The following is a 17,899-nucleotide window of genomic DNA, read 5'->3' on the forward strand; positions in this document are numbered from 1 at the left end:
TACCCAGCTAATTTTTAAATTTTTTATAGAGATGGGGTCTCACTATGTTGCCCCAGCTGGTCTTGAAGTCCTGACCTCAAGCGATTCCCCTATCTCGGCCTCCCAAAATGCTAAAATTATAGGCGTGAGCCGCCGTGTCTGGCCTATTTCATATTGTTATTTTTTATAGTCTGTTTTCTCCCCACTGGAATGCAAACTCCATAAAGATAGGAGCTTTGTCTGTTTTGTTCACAGATGTATTCCAAGCTCGTGGAATAAGGCCTGGCAGATAGGAGAGGCTCAATAAATATTTACTAAATGATTTCATTTTTATTTACAGAGCGATTAGTGGAAATATGGATTAGCAAAGGGTCTTCCAGGGAAGGAAAGGGTTTAAGAATTATTGTCCTCAGTTTGGCCAGAAGGATGGCTCTACTTTCTGGTTTCTTCCTGTGTATTTGTTGGTAGTCCCCACTCCCAAACTCTCCTATCTTCAGAAACATCACCTGAATATTTGTCAGGGTCACACTGGTGGCAAGAAGTTTCTCCTTTATTTGAATAAGTGTTGGCAGGGCAAAGTTTGCAGGAAGAGGAGCCCTGCTTGGCCGCATATGTGCCGGGTTTGCAGGGGAAGCATTCGGAAGTGTAGGCCACCCCTAGGGAGAAAAAACAGCATAGAAAAGCAAGGACTGACCCTGGAGACTGAGCCCCCTGGACACCAACTCCCACCCTCCCTGCAAAGTCAACAGGCCAGGAAATCAGTAACCCCAGATCCAACCCCCTCAGTACCTGTTATGGCGATGTTTCTCACCAGCACAGGCTTGGGAACTTTGGACCACACCGAGAAGGCTGTGGTTCTCCAAAAGAGGACATTATTGCCTCGATTTAACTCGACCTAAAAACCACAAGCAGGAGGTGTTAGTTCATCACACAGACAGATGCCACTAATCTGTCAGTGTAGCCTCTTGGTGGGAGCTCTCCTCTCACAGCCTGCCTGGCAGTGCCCATGCTGACCTCTCCCTCCTCTCGCTCAGCTTTGCCCCTCCTCCCACCTTAGCTCAGCTCCTCTTTCTAAACCTCCTCCTGCAACCCTGTCACGTCCCCTCGCTCTGCTCCCTTGATCACATATTTCATGAGCATCTCTTATGACCAGACCGGTAAAGGGATCTGAAGGTACTAACCACAGGGTGACTGGCATCCCCTCATTCTTCTCTGGTTCTACAGGGAGGAGCCCCCATCCCCAGAAAACACAGCCTTAAAGCTAGAAAGCTGCTGGTCTTTTGGTCAAGCCACAGGAGCAACAAGTCAGCCCATACCCCTATTCCATCGACTCTAGAGGAGAGGGAACATAGCATCCTCGTCACATCAAGAGCCCTGCTCTCGAGGGACGGAGGGGTGGAGGCTCAGACTGGGAGGAGGCACTCTCTGAGGAAAGGCCCTTGGTCCCTTTTCTGGGATCTCCAGGAGAAGTCTGGGGCGATACTCACACTGTGGAATTCCCATCCCTTCTCCGTGGTTTTCATCCACCTGGAGTCATCCGCACTGGGCTGGCACTGGTCGTTCTGAACCTGAGGCACAGGGGTTTGGGGCCAGAGCCTCAGCTTCCTAAGGAGACGAGCGCTTTACCCCACGCTACCAGCCCTCCCTCTTTAGAGAGAAGGGTCGTTAATTTCCTTTAGGGACTGAGCTCAGAACATATGAGCCTTGAAGTAGGGCAGGAGCTAGAAGCACACACAAGCGTCTGAGCACTGACATCAAAGAAATGGCGTGTAACTCAGACATGCTGTTTTCATGTGTGAGCAGGACAAAACACCTAGAAATCTTCCAGACTCTCTTCTGCCCCCGGAAGTGCTTTGACTTTGGCCTTTTCTCCTTGCCTCTTCAGGCCTCAGCTCATTTTGCCCATAGTTCTGTCCAGAAGAAAAGCAACTGTGAAGTCCCAAGCAGAACTACGCTCGTGATTGAGTCTTGCAAATCAACCTGAACCTCGGAGAGTCTGTACCTCCCACCCTCTCCCTTGGCCAGGGTCTTACGAAAAACTCAAAGATGATGCTGGAGTCTGGGTAGTAGTACTCAAAGTTAACAGTGCCGGACTGCTTCAGGTTGACGGCGTACATCAGCGTGGCTGTGCACTCGTCCGTGTTGGAGGCAATGTAGTCACCCTGGGGTACCCACTTGGACCTGTGAGGGAACAGGAACCAAGTTCATTGGCAGGAGCACGGCCCGCCAGGCTTTGTGCCATGTACAGGTCTGCTGTTCTGCGCGGTCTCTGGGAATTCTAGACTTGCGATTCACAGTCCAAGCTTGGATCTGAAAATGCTCAGTGAAGAATGACTAAAGAAGCTCTGAGGTAGATCAAGGAGCCTGGAGTGCAGCCAACAAGAGGAAGGCAGGCAGGTTACCTCCCCATTACGCAGAACTACCCAGGAGATAGATGGCAGGTGAACGGCGGGGGTGTGTGTGTAAATATTTATCGGTTACTTACTATCTCCCAGGTATTAAACTACATGGTATTTGTCTTCTTTTAATTTAATTTTTTATTGTATTTAGAGGTGGGGTCTTGCTCAGTCACCCAGGCTGGAGTGTGGTGGCACAATCATAGCTCACTGTGGCCTCAAACTCCTGGGCTCAAGCGATCCTCCTGCCTCAGCCTCCTGAGTCTGTGTAGCTGAGACTACAGGCGTGCACCACCCTGCCCGGCTGAACTACATGTTTTAAATCCATGATTTCTTTTCCTCAATAAGAGGAAGTGCTATTTCTTTCCATTTAATAGGAGACGAGACTGAGGATGGGGGAGGACCATTCCCAATGTCATGAAGCCAGCAAGTGGCGGCGCTAAGATTCAAACCCGGCTCTGCCTAACTCCAAAGCTGCCAAAGTAAGTCAGTAAACATAGATGTTCTTCAGAAATCAGAAGTTCACCCGGTCTAGTCCATCTGGTTTTCTGGAAATGTCCACTTTATTCTTTTTTTTCCTGTATCATCTGAATTTGCAATTTATGGAAACATTCACTTGAAGATGCTATATGTAAGTGGTTTTTATGGGAAGGGGGAAAACCAGAGAACCCCAGAGACAATCGATCTAGTCATGTCTGCTTTGTGTCAATTCTACGCAGCCTACCCAAGAGCTTTCCCTACGCCCGCCACCTCTGAACTGCCTCCAAACTCATCCCCCGGCATCCAGTCCTGCATCCTCCAACCCCTCTCCAAGCGATGTGGTCACCGCTCCCCTGCTTAAAACCCCTGTGACTGACTCCCTGTTGTCCTCAGGATGGGGTACAAATTCTTGGCCCCCTCTCTATACTTTAGCCTACAGAATTTCTTTCAATTCCTCTGCCAAACTTCTCTTACTCTTGGGCCTCCCCACATGCTGTTCCTTCTTCCTAGAACAAACTTCCTCCTCCTTCCCTCTATTTAATTCCTACGCATGGCTTAGAGGAAATGCCACTTAATCTAGATTCCTTGACTCTATCTGCCTCTGCTATGGGTACCCTTAACTCTCTTTGTTTCCCTCCTCATATCCATCACCCATTCTGTTTTATTTATCTTTAGTATATTATGAAATGTTTAAGACCTACACAAAGTCATAATGAGCACTCATCTACCTGCCACCTTGCTTAAGAAATACAGCACAGGCTGGGCGCGGTGGTTCACGCCTGTAATCCTAGCACTCTGGGAGGCCGAGGCGGGAGGATTGTTTGAGCTCAGGAGGTTCGAAACCAGTCTGAGCAAGAGCGAGACCCCGTCTCTACTAAAAATAGAAAGAAATTAGCTGGACAACTAAAAATAGATGGAAAAAATTAGCCGGGCATGGTGGCGCATGCCTGTAGTCCCAGCTACTTGGGAGGCTGAGGCAGAAGGATCGCTTGAGCCCAGGAGTTTGAGGTTGCTGTGAGCTAGGCTGACGCCACGGCACTCTAGCCCGGGCAACACAGTGAGACTCTGTCTCAAAAAAAAAAAAAAAGAAATACAGCACAGCGGAAGCCTCCGCGTGCGCCTGGCCAACCTCACCCCCTTGCCCGTGACACAGTCCCTTCCCACTGCCAAGTGAACACTTTCCTGAAGCTGGTGTTCAACATCCCATGTAGTTCTCTATCTGTATGTATCTCTACACAATATACTGTATGGCAGTACTTTGCATGTTTTAAAACTTTATGTAAATGGTATACTTTTATGTTCTGCAACTTGCTTTTTTGGGGGGAGGCTTCAGTATAATGATTGTAGGTTTCACCCATACTCTCACATGTAGGTCTTCTCCTTTCATTTTTACTACTGCATAATATCGCTTTTTATGGCTCTACCATGTTTATTTACATATTACGGGTCGATGGACATTTCAATTGTTTCCAATTGTTTGCTATTGTGCACACTCTGCTATGAACATTCTTGTTCCTGTCCCCTTATACGCATGTGTGAGCGGGATGCCTGGGAGGGGAACTGTTGGGTCAGAGGGTGTGTGAACCTCCAACTTTACTAGCTACCGCTACCCTGTTCTCCAAAATGGTCGTAGCGATTTACACCCGCCTGCAGTGTAAGAGAGCTCCTGGTGTTCTGCATCGGCTCCGAATTTGGAACTGGCAGACTTTAAAACTGTTGCCAATACAATGTGGTGGGAAGTAAGTGTCTAACTGGGCTTTAAATCTTATTTCCTTGGTTACTAGTAAGGTTGAGCATCTTAGTTTATTTGCAATTTGGGTTTCCCCTTCTGGTCAGACTTTATTTTATTTTAATTCTTCTTCAGCTGTCTATCTTCTCGGCTGGCCTGTAGATTTTGTGAGGGCAGAGACCAAATTTGCCTTGCTCACTGATGTATCCCCAGCACAAAGCCCTGGGCCTAGCACAGAGGAAGGACTCAGGGATTAAACAGAGCAATGTGAGAATGGGTGATCAAAGAGAACCCCACTATTTCACTGTTTTGCCTAACACCAGACCAGGTCTCCAATTTCTTAATAACGGCCAGTTAAGGGAACCTCAAATTAGTTCACTGGTTTCCCCCTGTTTGCCAGAATCACATGGTATTTCCTGTTCTTCAATAGTCGGTGTTATTCTCAAAATGGAAACATAAAGTGAGCTCATCCAAAATATCCCAGCTAACCAAGGAGAGAACATTGATCTCTCCTTGTTGAAAGAGACTTTCGGTGCTGATGTGCTCCTGGCATAAGCTATAAATAACTCCTGAAGTTTGATGAATAATTAAACGGATGCCGGAAGTGGGTCACATTTGCAAAATGCATCACAATTCTGATTTTCATCAGAGTTGTCCCTGGTAAAGACATTTCACAGTGAATAATAACATATTCTGATTAATTTCCAGGGCCAGGCATTGCTGTAAATTCTTTACTTGTATCTTCTCCTTTAATTCTTACCACAACCTATAAGAGCACTATTTTTTCATCACTTTTAGAATGAGAAAACTGAGGCTTAGAGGTGATTAGGAAACTTGTCATAGGTCAGTTAGTTGTGATCTGCATATAGTGTTTATAATTTTTAATGTTTATGTTTATTTTTCTCTCATTCCCATTTCATTGTCACAGTATTTGAGCTTCTGCTCACTCTTTGCTATATGACATCCTGAGCACATAGCATGTGCCTATAATCCCAGCTACTTGGGAGGTTGGAGGCGGAAGGATCACTTGAGCCCAGGATTTGAGACCAGCTGGGGCAACATAGCAAGACCCTATCTCAAAAAAAAAAGAAAAAAAAGAGAGAAATAACTGGCATATTTTCTGTAGGAATGGTCTTCTAAAAACAAAACAAAACCAACATCCTTTCTCTTACTCCCTCTTCACTCCTATTGCCGTTTGCTTATCCCAGTCTCTGATCTCAGACTGTTTCTTGCACCTTAGCCCTGGGACACAAACCCAGGAACCATGGAGGAGTCCTGAAGGCTCAGGATGCTGCCATGAAGACTACATTCAGTTGGTCTGTTTTGCTCCCAATTACTTATCTTGTGTCTACTTTGGGCTAGATGCTATGTTAGATGCCAGAGACACAGCAACTAACCAGGTTAGAGCTTGGCTTGCATTCTGTTTCTAGTAGAGGAGCTGGAAACTTAACTAATTACACAATCAGCCACACAGTCATGACTGTGGTAGGTACCACAGAGAAATACAAGATGATACAAGAGTGTGGAGCAGGAGTCTATGGGGTCAAAGATGGTTTCTTTGAGGAGGGGACTTTTAGGCAGAGACCTGAGGGTTAAGTAGGAGTCATCTAGGAGAAAGAACAGAGTTCAAAGGCTCCAAGAAGAGAAAGAGCTTAGTGGTCAGCATGGCTGGAGCACAGCAAGCGAGAGGGAAGGTACTTAGGGGAGGCTGGGCAGATGGCAGAGGCCAGAGGCCAGAGCGGCAGGGCCCTGCAGGCTGTGTGAAGGTAGCTGATTTTATCCTAAGAGCAATCAGTAACCATGGAATCCAGAGTTATGAACAAGAAAGTATTGCGATTGGATTTTTGCTTTAAGAAGATGAATCTGGCTGCTGAGGAGACAGCAGCCGAGAGGAGTCTGGGAGTGGAAGCAGCAGACCAGCTGGGAGGTTCTTGAGGCAGAACGGGCAGGAGCCGATGCTGGCTTGGGTGAGGGTGGAGGCCGTGGGGCTGGATTTGGGCAAATACACAGCTGAACAGGAAAGCCAGACACTTGGCTCTTGGTACCAGCTCAATTACTGCCTTTCAGCAGATGGTGAGGAAACCACAAAACCTCTCCAGTGGCCATTTCCTCTCCATTTCTACAGAGCAGAAACATCCTCTTCCTCCCCCCTCCCTCCAGGAATGCTGTGGGATGCCTTAGGGTCCAGGCCCTGATATAGTCTGTGCCATAAATTGTTATTAACCTGCCCTCATCCTGTCTTGTGGAGAGATAATGATTTCTAGATTCTCAGTGTTGTCCCCAGAGAGAGGAATCCTTCCTTTACATGGGTAGGAATTGATTGAGCTGGGTCTGCACCTTGTCCATGGTTGAATGACATTCTCCATAGGATTCAAATGGGGATTGGTTGTCCTAACCCACACTTTCCCTTTCCTTCCAGCTCTAATCCTCTCTAGCTTTATCTAGCTTTTTTATTATTATTATTTCTTCCGCACTTTGGTGTTTTATTATTTCCAAACCTCAGGCTATGTACAGGAAATGAGAGGATTGTTAAAATAAAAAAAAGGACCTAAAATGGCCTGGCTGGCATGGCCAGCCATGAGGAACAGCGGGGCCTGGGCCCCACCACTCTGTCCCCTGGGCCCCAGGGCCTCTTGGCACTGTGTGGCCTCTGCACCCCGGCGTGGCAGGGGCTGGCACTGTGCAGTGCATGTCCAGCCCTCGGCCCCTTTCCCTGCCAGCTGGTTTTGTAGTTGTCCTGGCAGAGGTGGGGGCCAGAGCCTGCAGTTCTGTCCCCAGAGGTCTGGAGTTGCTGTAGGGGTCCTTAGGCATGCTAATGAATTTGACACATAAACTTGAACTCTAAAATAACATTCAAACTGGATGACATATTGAATGCCTGCTTCTTGGCTCAGACAAGATTTAAGTATAGGAATGGGGACATTGCTCCCAGTTTTAGAAATCCAGGTGTAATACAATTCTTAAGTCCCTTCTACCCATTTGATTGCCTGGGTATACGGGAGACTCATTTAGTTTCCTCCCACATTCGCTGTCAATATTTAACGAAGAGCAAGGTACTTTCACATCCTTGCATCCCCCCTCTTTTGCTCCCTAGGACCCAACATTGCCTTGCACTCAACAAATGTCATCTGAAGGTGGCATTACGGGGTGGCAGAGAGCTTCGGACTGGGTTTGAATTCCAACCTCACCAGTTGTAAGCTGGATAACAAAGGGCAGGTCACTTAACCTCGCTGAGCCTCCCGTTCCTCCTCTCTGTGATACGAACAGTAACACCTATTTCACAGGGCTCTTGTGAGGATTAGAGAAAATAGCAGGGGTAAAGCACCAGAATAGTGTCTGGCGCTCACACACGGTATGAGAAAAAATGAGGGTCATGGACGTGTCCCGCACATCTGAAATAAACAGCCAGTTCTCCACGTGCCCGCGACTAAGCTGTTCCGCTACTGGCAAAGGTCTCCTGAGCCGGGGAATTTTCCGGTCACTGGGGTCTCAGCCAGCACGGATCAAAGCTCTGGTCTGGTCCTACTCTATCCCCTCAGAAACCCAGGTTGGGCAGAACCAGTTTCAGAAGTCCGCACCCACGCCAGGAAGAGCCCGACTCTGGGCAGCAAAGCGTCGTGTTGCAGTCAAGTCGAGGAAGGTACCAGCCAGTCCCGGATTCCACAGCGGAGACCCAGCGGGTTTTGTCTTAAGCAGACTGGGCCATTCAACCCGGGTGCCCCCTTGCCCGCCTTATTTCCCCGTGTTTTCCACCTCCCACAAATGCCCGTCGGTCACCGGTAAGCTTAGGGCAGTGCGCCGGCGGAGGCGTTGTCGGTGCCACAGTCCGGGGACCCGCCCCAGCCTCGCCCGGCCCGGCCTCCCAGCCCGGCCTCCCAGCCCGGCCCGCGGAGCAGCCAGGGCCACGGGCGGCTCGTAGACTCACGAAGTGCAGTTCTCGGTGGACTCGGAGATGCCGTCGTCGATCTCCATGTTGGCGGAGAGGCTGGCGAAGCCGTGGGGCAGCTCGTCCCACTCGTCGAACCTGATGCCGGTGCCGAGGGAGTAGCGGCCCTCCGCGCACGGCTTGCAGGCCTGGTCCTTCATGTCCAGGAACTCCCCGGCGTTGCAAGAGAAGGCTGCAAAAGAGGACGGGGACAAGGGCGGGGGCTGAGTCACTGCAGCCCCAGGACAGGTGGTCGGGAGGAGCACAGGGCTGGGTGCGAGGAGTCCGACCCACTAAGATGTGGGACCATGGCGCGTATTGTGTGATTCTGCTTGTATGGAACGTCCAGAAAAGGCAAAGCCACAGGACACAGAAAATGGACTGTGGTTGCCAGGGGCTGGTGGGAGGGGCCTGGGGACAGATTGCTAATGACATGAGGTTTCTTTCCAGGGTGATTAAAATGTTCTGAAATTACAGAGCGATGATGGTTGCCGTGAATATTCTAAAAACCAATGAATTTTACCTCTAAAGGGGTGAATTTGATGGCATGTAAATTATATCCCAATAAAGCCGTTAATAAAAAAGAGAGAGAGAGAGAGAGAGAAAGAGAGATTGATTGACTTAGGGCCACGGACACTCTGCCTTGCTCCAGGACTTTGGGCTTATCCCTAGCAGTCTTGTTTCCTTCGGAGAGGCATGTAGGTCATTCTGGAGCTCTCCAGGGAAGAGGATGCCATGGTCTCTCCTGCTGACCCCGCTGAATGGTGCACAGCCCTTCAGCCTTGAGTTTCCCCCTTGAGTCTCTGGCCTCTGTCTCCTCCTTTCTTGTTCTACTACTACCATGCTAGCTGGGATTCTCATGACCTGCTAACTCAACCACTGCAATGCCCTCCTCACTAGTTCCCTATTCTTATTTTTGCACATTCTGCGGTCAGAGGTACCTTTCTAAAACACTGATATGTACTACTAGTCTCCTTATTTAAAAAATAATCAGGCATTTCTTTTGGTTATTGAATTAAGCTGTCCGCCTGGCATTCAAATTCTACCACAACTTCCCGCAGACTAACTCTCCATTTTGACCTTCCACTACAGATCTTTCTCTGCCTCAGTCCCACCTGTCACCTTCTTGGTGTTGCCTCCACCCAGGACCACAAGCTCTTCCCCAAATGTGTCGCTGTTCTTCCACCTCCAAACTTTTGCTCAAGTGGTCCTCCCAGCTGTTCCTGATTTCTAAGCATCCATCATGCTCATTCTTTCTCACACTGTATACGTCCTCACCCACTAGGCTCTGAGCTCCTCCAAGGACAGCTGGCTCGGTGACTAGCACAGACCGAGTGGGAGCTCCACAAGGTTTGCTGAAATAATGAGTGGATGAATGAATGTCTGCTCCTCCCACCACACTGCAAGCTTCTGAAGACAGAGACGGTGCCTCATTCATGCTGTGGTCCACACTGCATGTGCGCACCACGGTGCTCACACATGGTGGGAGCTCACTGAAGTTGGCAGAGTGAACTGAAGGTGGCTCATTTGTTTCCATTAGTCACACCTTGGTTCTGCTCAGATCTCGGCAATACCTGTTTATTAACTTAATAAGTATTTATTTATAAATACAGGAACTACTCAACCAGGCACTGTGCTGAGCTGATTTTAGAATTGGAATACCCTTAATCTCCTTTCAAATTCTTCAAATGATTCCTTAATTCTAGTGCCTGATTCTTATTGTTATTCTCTTTGCATTCCTAAAAGAACAGGGCAAGGGCGGAGTTCCAGTCCGTTACCCCATGGAACTTTTACAGAACAGTGCAGGAGAAATTGCCAATTGTGGAAAAGCTGAGACTGCAGAGTCACAGAGGCAGGGACGGGAGCTGCACCGAGACACTGTCTTTCCTACTGCACAGTCAGATCCACAGTTGGGAACATTCTTGTCTCCTGAACTGATGCCTGGTGCATTTTAAAGGATGTCTCTGCAGAAATTTATCCTCTCTGGCTTCCTTTTTAAGAACACAAGCAAATCGTGATCTTCCCTAATGACTGATTGTGGCTGGGGGAGTATAGATTGGAGAGAAATACACAGGCAAAAAAGAAAATGTATGCAAAAAGGAAAAAAAAAATCAGAGTGGCACACAGCTGGAATTTTTGCTTATGCTGTATCCACTGATGGGATTTAAATTTTTTTAAAAAATGAAAGCAAATTCAAATATTCAGTTTGCATCCACGAAATAATATTTTTGCATCAAATTTCAAAAGAGTCTGGTATGGGGACTAACTAGGGGAAAGATCTGATTCCTTAAGGCAGCTGCACCATCTGGAAGGGTCTATCTTGGACAGCAGGAGGCTTGGAGGGAAAACAAAAGCTAAGTGGCAGGCAGGCTCTGGAGCAGGATGGCTGCTTACAGCACTCGGTGCCCTTGACGGGGTCTGGGAGGCTGGTGCACAGGCCTGGGGTGTGCGGCACGGCGACCCTCCACCTGGAACCCGTGCTGTCACACGCGGTGTACTCATAGTGGTACTCAGACTGTAGGGGAGAGAACAGTGGGCAAAATGTCCATTAGCAGTGATCAAACATTAACAGCTTCCCACCCACTTCCTGCCCAGCAGGATGGCTACTGACAGTCATTGTCACAGTAATGGGCCCTGGAACCCCAGGCAGCGAGCAAGGCATTGTGGTGCTGAAATGATTATGATTCAAGTACAAGAACCACAATAATTTGGATCATTCCTTTCCACCTGGCCATGGTCTAGTCCCTAGAAATACATTTTTTGTGTGTGACTCCCTTTGCTGTTGTATGTAAGTAATGTCCTGATGGAACGGAGGAATGTGGGAAGGTAACTAAAGAACAGGCTAGAAACAGGTAGAGTTTTTCTTATTCCAAACTGTAGAATTTATGAGCAAGGACGTTTTAAATGGAATGATGTCCTGAATGGAAGGGCTGGTCCACAAAAAATTTACAAAGGATTGTCCCAGAAGCTGTATTTCTGTTTCCCTGTGTTCCTCACACTCCCTTATGCTGAGAAAGACTACAAATTCCCACTTGCATTTTATGAAAATGTCATATTTAGCCCAGACAGGCGATATGTTCTCATCACATGAGCCTGTTCACGCCTACTTTCTCTGTGCAACGAGAAATTCACAGTTCAGTTGCTTTACCTGAACTAAGAATAAACTGAATAATAACAGCAAAACAGCCAAATCAAGCATTCAAATAAAACAACACAGCAAAAACAACAAAAAGTACTACTCAGGAGAAAGAAAACACAATTGATGGGTCAAATGTTCTTAAGTATTTCTCACTCTTTTAAATCTTGTAATAAACAACCGACCATGGAATTAGTGATGATTTGGGCTCTGACAAGTATTTTACAATCTGCCTTACCTAAAACTATATTCAAACCCAGAGGTACTCTGTATTACTGTATCCGTACGAAAAATAAAACTAATGTTCCCCTTCAATCCACATGACAGCATGATTACATGGCATGTATAACTTCAAGGAGCTGACACTAAAAATGAGACAGTTCTGAGTTTGCTAATCTAATAATGCATCAGGACCAAAAGGAAAAAGTTTTACCTTTTGGATAGGTGCACATACTGCATTTGATCCATTCTAAGATGCATGTTCTTTCTACATTTAACCTCTATGAAACCAAGATGCATCTTGTAATTGACACAGTAAAGAAGCATTGTGTCATGCTAACTGATAGAGCTGTTTCTTTGTGGCACATAAAAAATGATCTTAGAAGGAGTGGCATCTCAAGCTTGTTGATGAACGTGTTGTTTCTTTTTTTTTTGAGACAGAGTCTCACTGTGTTGCCCCGGCTAGAGTGCCGTGGCGTCAGCCTAGCTCACAGCAACCTCAAACTCCTGGGCTCAAGTGATCCTCCTGCCTCAGCCTCCCAAGTAGCTGGGACTACAGGCATGAGCCACCATGCCCGGCTAATTTTTTCTATATATTTTTAGTTGTCCAATTAATTTCTTTCTAATTTTAGTAGAGACGGGATCTCGCTCTTGCTCAGGCTGATCTTGAACTCCTGAGCTCAAACAATCCGCCCGCCTCGGCTTCCCAGAGAGCTAGGATTACAGGCGTGAGCCACCGCGCCTGGCCTAACCATGTTGTTTCTTGATCTCTGGTTTCAGAAACTTAGAATGATCAGAAAACAATTTAAGGGCTTTACTTTTATTTTCCTCTATTAGAAATATCACCAAATACCTATTGTTTGCCAAGCACCTAGAGGTAGGAGATGTACCTGGTGAGCTCAGGACAGCAACACACAAACTCAGCATTTTCACCTCAAGGGAGAAGATGCACAGGAGATGGGGAAAATTTAGGGAACTTGGAGCCTAAATTTTGACCAGCATCTTTGGCTTTGTATTTAGATGTCAGTGTCACCTAGGAAAGAAAGATCAGGATGGGAGTTCTTTGTGTCCTGGGGTTACCATCTCTCTCGGGCTATTTTTCCTCACAATTCCACTCTTTTCCTCATCTCAGATGATGCTGAGGATAAGTAGGGCAACTACACATATATCATATCAATTCTGGTTCTAAAAATGATACTCTCAAAAGGGTTTGCTGCAAGAATGAGGGGTCAAATCCACAGTATGTAAATTAAATGGAGAATTGTGTGAACAAGGCAGAAAGGATTCAATGTTCTGCCCGTGAGCATAATCATGTGGTCTTTTTATAGTGCTTTCATTGTTCCCAAACACCTCATTTGATCTTCACAATTACCTATAAGGCAAACAGAGCAGGAGCTGTTCCCTTCATTGCAACAATGAGAAAACTGACCCTCAATGGGGTGAAATAGCTCATCCAAGGTCACCCAGCCTGTGCACCACTGAGCTAGAACCCAGGCCTTCCCACCAGGAATCCTCTTCCACCCTCGTAGAGCTGATCAAACACAAACTCACACTGGGCCAAATTTAAAAGCCAAATCTAAAAATTAAATATGACAGTGTTGGTTGTCTGCCAGCAGCCAGGCTCACATCTCAGGCCTGAGAATCAGTGTTAAAATATCTAATCTGTTCAAGCAGATAATTTCCATTCACTCTGACTGCATTTGGCCTTTTGGGAGCACGTGGGCCAAGTCCATTACTTTTCATAGTCTTTCATTTGGTGTCCCCTGAGTCCCACTCGGATGGGAGGTTTGCTGGGGAAAATGGTAGTTCCAAGCCTTAGAAAATTTCCCTTTCAATATGCGCTAATTTACTTCATGCCATTTGGGAATATTTACAGCCGTGGAGGTAGCTGGCTCTGATGCACTTGTTTCAAATCTGAACTACATTTAAGATCGCACCACTTAAGACATAAGCTTAGAAAGAGTTAAATCAGACATATAACTGGCAGGACTCCTCAATTATATTCAGTGTTCTGTGAACAATTCCCCAACAGTACCTCAATTTACCCAGTGATCTATTTTTTTTTTTTTTTTTTTGAGACAGAGTCTCACTCTGTTGCCCGGGCTAGAGTGCTGTGGCGTCAGCCTAGCTCACAGCAACCTCAAACTCCTGGGCTCAAGCGATCCTCCTGCCTCAGCCTCCCGAGTAGCTGGGACTACAGGCATGCGCCACCATGCCCGGCTAATTTTTTCTATATATTTTTAGTTGTCCAGCTAATTTCTTTCTATTTTTAGTAGAGACGGGGTCTCGCTCTTGCTCAGGCTGGTCTCGAACTCCTGAGCTCAAACAATCCGCCCACCTCGGCCTCCCAGAGTGCTAGGATTACAGGCCCAGTGATCTATCTTTGAGAGTGTGCAATCTGCATATTGTAGAGATTCACAAAGGAGGCACACACACACTTTCAGTGTATGTATCCAGCACACCATTCCTTCCTCCCCACCATGCACAATCATAATGACACATATCCAAACCATAATGCTAAATGAGACACAGCAGGCAGTGGCTGCTGCCTGTTCACCAGGGAAATAAGGGAAGGGTTAGCAATAAGGGAAGGGGACTATTACTTAGTCCATCCTCCCTAGCATCACCCCACTGTGTAATACTCCTGGGCATATAAGGAGGAAGAGGAAAAAACTCCAAAGTTGAAATCTGCCTTGCCTAATATCGAGCTATCTGTTGGTAACACTGATCTTTCAACTCCAGAAAAATTTACTCAGACCCACAATAGTTTTAGTCCTTGCTGTCTAGGTGTTGGACTGCTGAAATGATTTTTTTTAATTGCCAAGTCAGGATGGTATCTGGATGGAAATCTGTCCTTCCTTCCACCTTTTCCCCTCCCCTTTCTTTCAAAATAACATGTCTTAGTTTTTTAAATGATTATCAGAGTAATAGTTTAAAGACTAGAGATTGTTGATAATCTGTGGTTAGATGCTAGAGAAGTATTTGATTGCCATCCACTGTGGAAAATAGATACAATTTAAGCTGATGAGCTGGTGACAAAGAGATGTGGTCCACAATGCTGGTGGTGGGAGGGCCATAAGGACTGCGTTAGCCTCTTTGGTATGTCCTAAGTAAACAGGCCAGTTAGAAGTGATCCCACCACCCCATTACCACATGGTCCTCGACTTCCCTAAGCCACAGTTGCCTTATCAAAAAATGGGAATATACAAATATCCGCCTTATTAGCAGGGCTGCTGTATACAGTTGTGCAGGCTATTCACAAGGCTACCTAGCTCAGGGCGTGAGTGGAAGGTGAAATCTAGCTCAAACTGCTAGGTGGTATGCCCTATCATGGGGCTTCATCTACCCTGAGAGGGGATGCCTTTTTCCCATGTGCAATTGGTCAGCTGTGAGCATAATTAAGGTGATGTATGTCAAGCACTTAGCACAGTAGGCTTTTTCATCTTCAAAACAACCCAATGAGGTACATACAATTATTTTACCATTTTACAGGTGAGAAAACTGAGGCATTGAGAGGTGAATTTGCTCACTCAAGACCACACAGCCAGGAGGTTGCCAAGCCAGGAATGGACCCAGGCCATCTGAGTCCAGTCTCTGTTCAAGGCTGCTGGTATTTGAGAGCGTCCTGTCGCACTCACAAAGTGTATCTAGGGCTCAGCATTGGCTCTCAAGCTGCTGAAAACTTTGAAGGAAAGCCAAGCGTATCAAAAACTTTGTAAACACATATAGAAGTAACATTCACAGGGCATTGGGCAGGTGGGAGGGGGAAGGGGCGATGGGTAAATTCACACCTAATGGGTACAGTGTACAATGTCTGGGGGTTGGGCACACTTGTAGCTCCGACTTGGGTGGTGCAAAGGCGATACATGTAACCAAGACATTTGTACCCCTGTGATATTCTGAAATTTTTAAAAAAGGACATTAAAAAACAAAAAAAAACTGGCCGAGAGCGGTGGCTCATGTCTGTAATCCTAGCACTCTGGGAGGCCGAGGCGGGCGGATTGTTTGAGCTCAGGAGTTCAAGACCAGCCTGAGCAAGAGTGAGACCCCGTCTCTACCAAAAAATAGAAAGAAATTATCTGGGCAACTAAAAATATATATATATAGAAAAAATTAGCCGGGCATGGTGGCACATGCCTGTAGTCCCAGCTACTCAGGAGGCTGAGGCAGGAGGATCGCTTGAGCCCAGGAGTCTGAGGTTCTGTGAGCTAGGCTGACGACACGGCACTCTAGCCCGGGCAACAGAGTGAGACTCTGTCTCAACAACAACAAAAAAAAACTTTGCAAACAATGCCAGAGGGAAAAGGCTCAAGTCCAAAACTGTGTGGAATGGGAAGGCTGGAAGGTACTTCAAATCTTGGAGGTTCAACAAGGACATCTATTGTTTTTGCCTGCCTGGCATCCATGCCCCCTCCTGCTGGTAACAGCGAACTTGTGGGAGGATATATTGCCTCCTTGTTATGTATAGTCTCGGTGGGATTGTCAAATGAGGTGGCCCACCCTCCTCTGCCAGGGGATGGACATACGACCCACACTGGCCAATTGAATACTCTCCCTGGACAAGTGGACATGGGATGAGGGGGCTGAGGACACTTAGCCACTGAGTAGGGACCTCAGGTGGGTCGGAACTGAGAGAGGGATGGGGTAGGAAAGTGGGGCAGCTGGGGATAAGCCCCACCTTACTTCCCAGTTCTGCCTAGGGCCGCTGTTGGTGCCCATGCAACAAAAATCCACCTCGGTAATAAAAATGAAGAATATGCTAAGTAAAATAAGGCAGCCGCAAATGAACATATACCGTATGATTCCATGTATACGAGGTAGAGTAGTCAAATTCATAGAGACAGAAGGTAGAATGGTGGTTGCCAGGAGCAGGGGAATGGGGTGTTACTGTTTAATGAGCACAGTGTTTCAGTTTTGCACGATGAAGAGTTCTGTGGATGATGGTGATGGTGGGCTGGAGAGGAGACAGACCATAAGTAGATATGCAAATAAGCTTAATTGCCACTGCACACTCTTGCTTGCCCCCACTTCTCCAGAGAAGGGCTTTGATGTCTAAGGACTCTGGCAAAAACAGTAACATATGTCTCTGACTCCAACCTGACACCAATCATTGAACCACATTTTTTCTTCTCCAAGTGATGGTGGTTTGAAAGCCAGGACAAGCCAGCCCCCACAGACATTTAGCGCAGTTGCTTAGAAGTAACCTCAGCAACAGCAGAGCTGAGAAGAACTACCTGTGCGAGAAGCACAAGGTGATCAGGTGGCAGTGGGGTCTACTGCTCTACCGGCCTTCTTCCTGCCAGGGTGTTTCTCCAGCCTAGTTGGCCAAGGATGCTGGTAACAGACGGCTCAGACAGGTGGAGAGCCAAAGGGCTGCCCCCCAAACAGGGCCTCCCAGGATTAACACGGGCGCTCCTGGGCCTGCAAAGGTCCTCGAGGCCTGTGAGGGCTGGTGCTGTACTAAGACAGGCAGTCTGAGAAACGAGGAACAAATGATCTACGTGGTCATTTGACTCCTCTAGTCCTCGGTCTCCTCATCTGTAAAATGAGAAAGTTGGACCTAAGCAACTTCTAATTTCTAAAATTCTTTCCAGTTCCAAGACCTTATTATTTTGTGCTGGTATTTGCATGGAAATCTGTCCTTCCTTCCATATTTTCCCTCCTTTCCTTCAAAAAAGCACATCTTAGTTTTTAAAATAATTATCGAAGTAATACACGTTAATTGTAGAAAAAATGAAAATACAGACTAGAATAAAAAAGAAAATAAAAATATGCCATAAATCCACCAAGCAAACTACTTTTAACATTTTGCTGTATTTCTTTCCAGACTTTTTTCTATACATGCATGTGCATTTCAAAAAACAAAATGAAGATCATGTGGTATCCAGTTTTGTGTTCTGACTTTTTTTCTCCATTTAATTTTAGGTCACAAGCACTTTCCTATGTCTTTAATGGCTGCATCATAGTTTCTTTAACTGCTCTCCTATTGTTGGACCTTGAGTTTTGTTCCATTTTTCCTTATTTTAAATAGCATG

The 17,899-nt window shown here is 46.6% G+C and overlaps 1 protein-coding gene across 1 annotated transcript in view; it reads right to left on the reverse strand.

The window, feature by feature from the left end:
* The window catches only part of LOC105813719 (UPF0577 protein KIAA1324), a 76,663-nt gene that overhangs the window by 28,089 nt on the left and 30,675 nt on the right, over positions 1–17,899 (reverse strand). The window contains exons 2-7 of the mRNA XM_012648495.1: positions 10,904–11,024; positions 8,510–8,702; positions 2,013–2,160; positions 1,467–1,547; positions 769–874; positions 486–635 (exon numbers count right to left, since the gene is read on the reverse strand). Of these exons, the coding sequence (XP_012503949.1) occupies positions 486–635; positions 769–874; positions 1,467–1,547; positions 2,013–2,160; positions 8,510–8,702; positions 10,904–11,024 (799 nt within the window). The remainder of the gene's footprint in view (positions 1–485; positions 636–768; positions 875–1,466; positions 1,548–2,012; positions 2,161–8,509; positions 8,703–10,903; positions 11,025–17,899) is intronic.

The sequence above is a fragment of the Propithecus coquereli genome, unplaced genomic scaffold, assembly GCF_000956105.1.
Source record: "Propithecus coquereli isolate 6110/MARCELLA unplaced genomic scaffold, Pcoq_1.0 Scaffold289, whole genome shotgun sequence".
Taxonomy (NCBI): domain Eukaryota; kingdom Metazoa; phylum Chordata; class Mammalia; order Primates; family Indriidae; genus Propithecus; species Propithecus coquereli.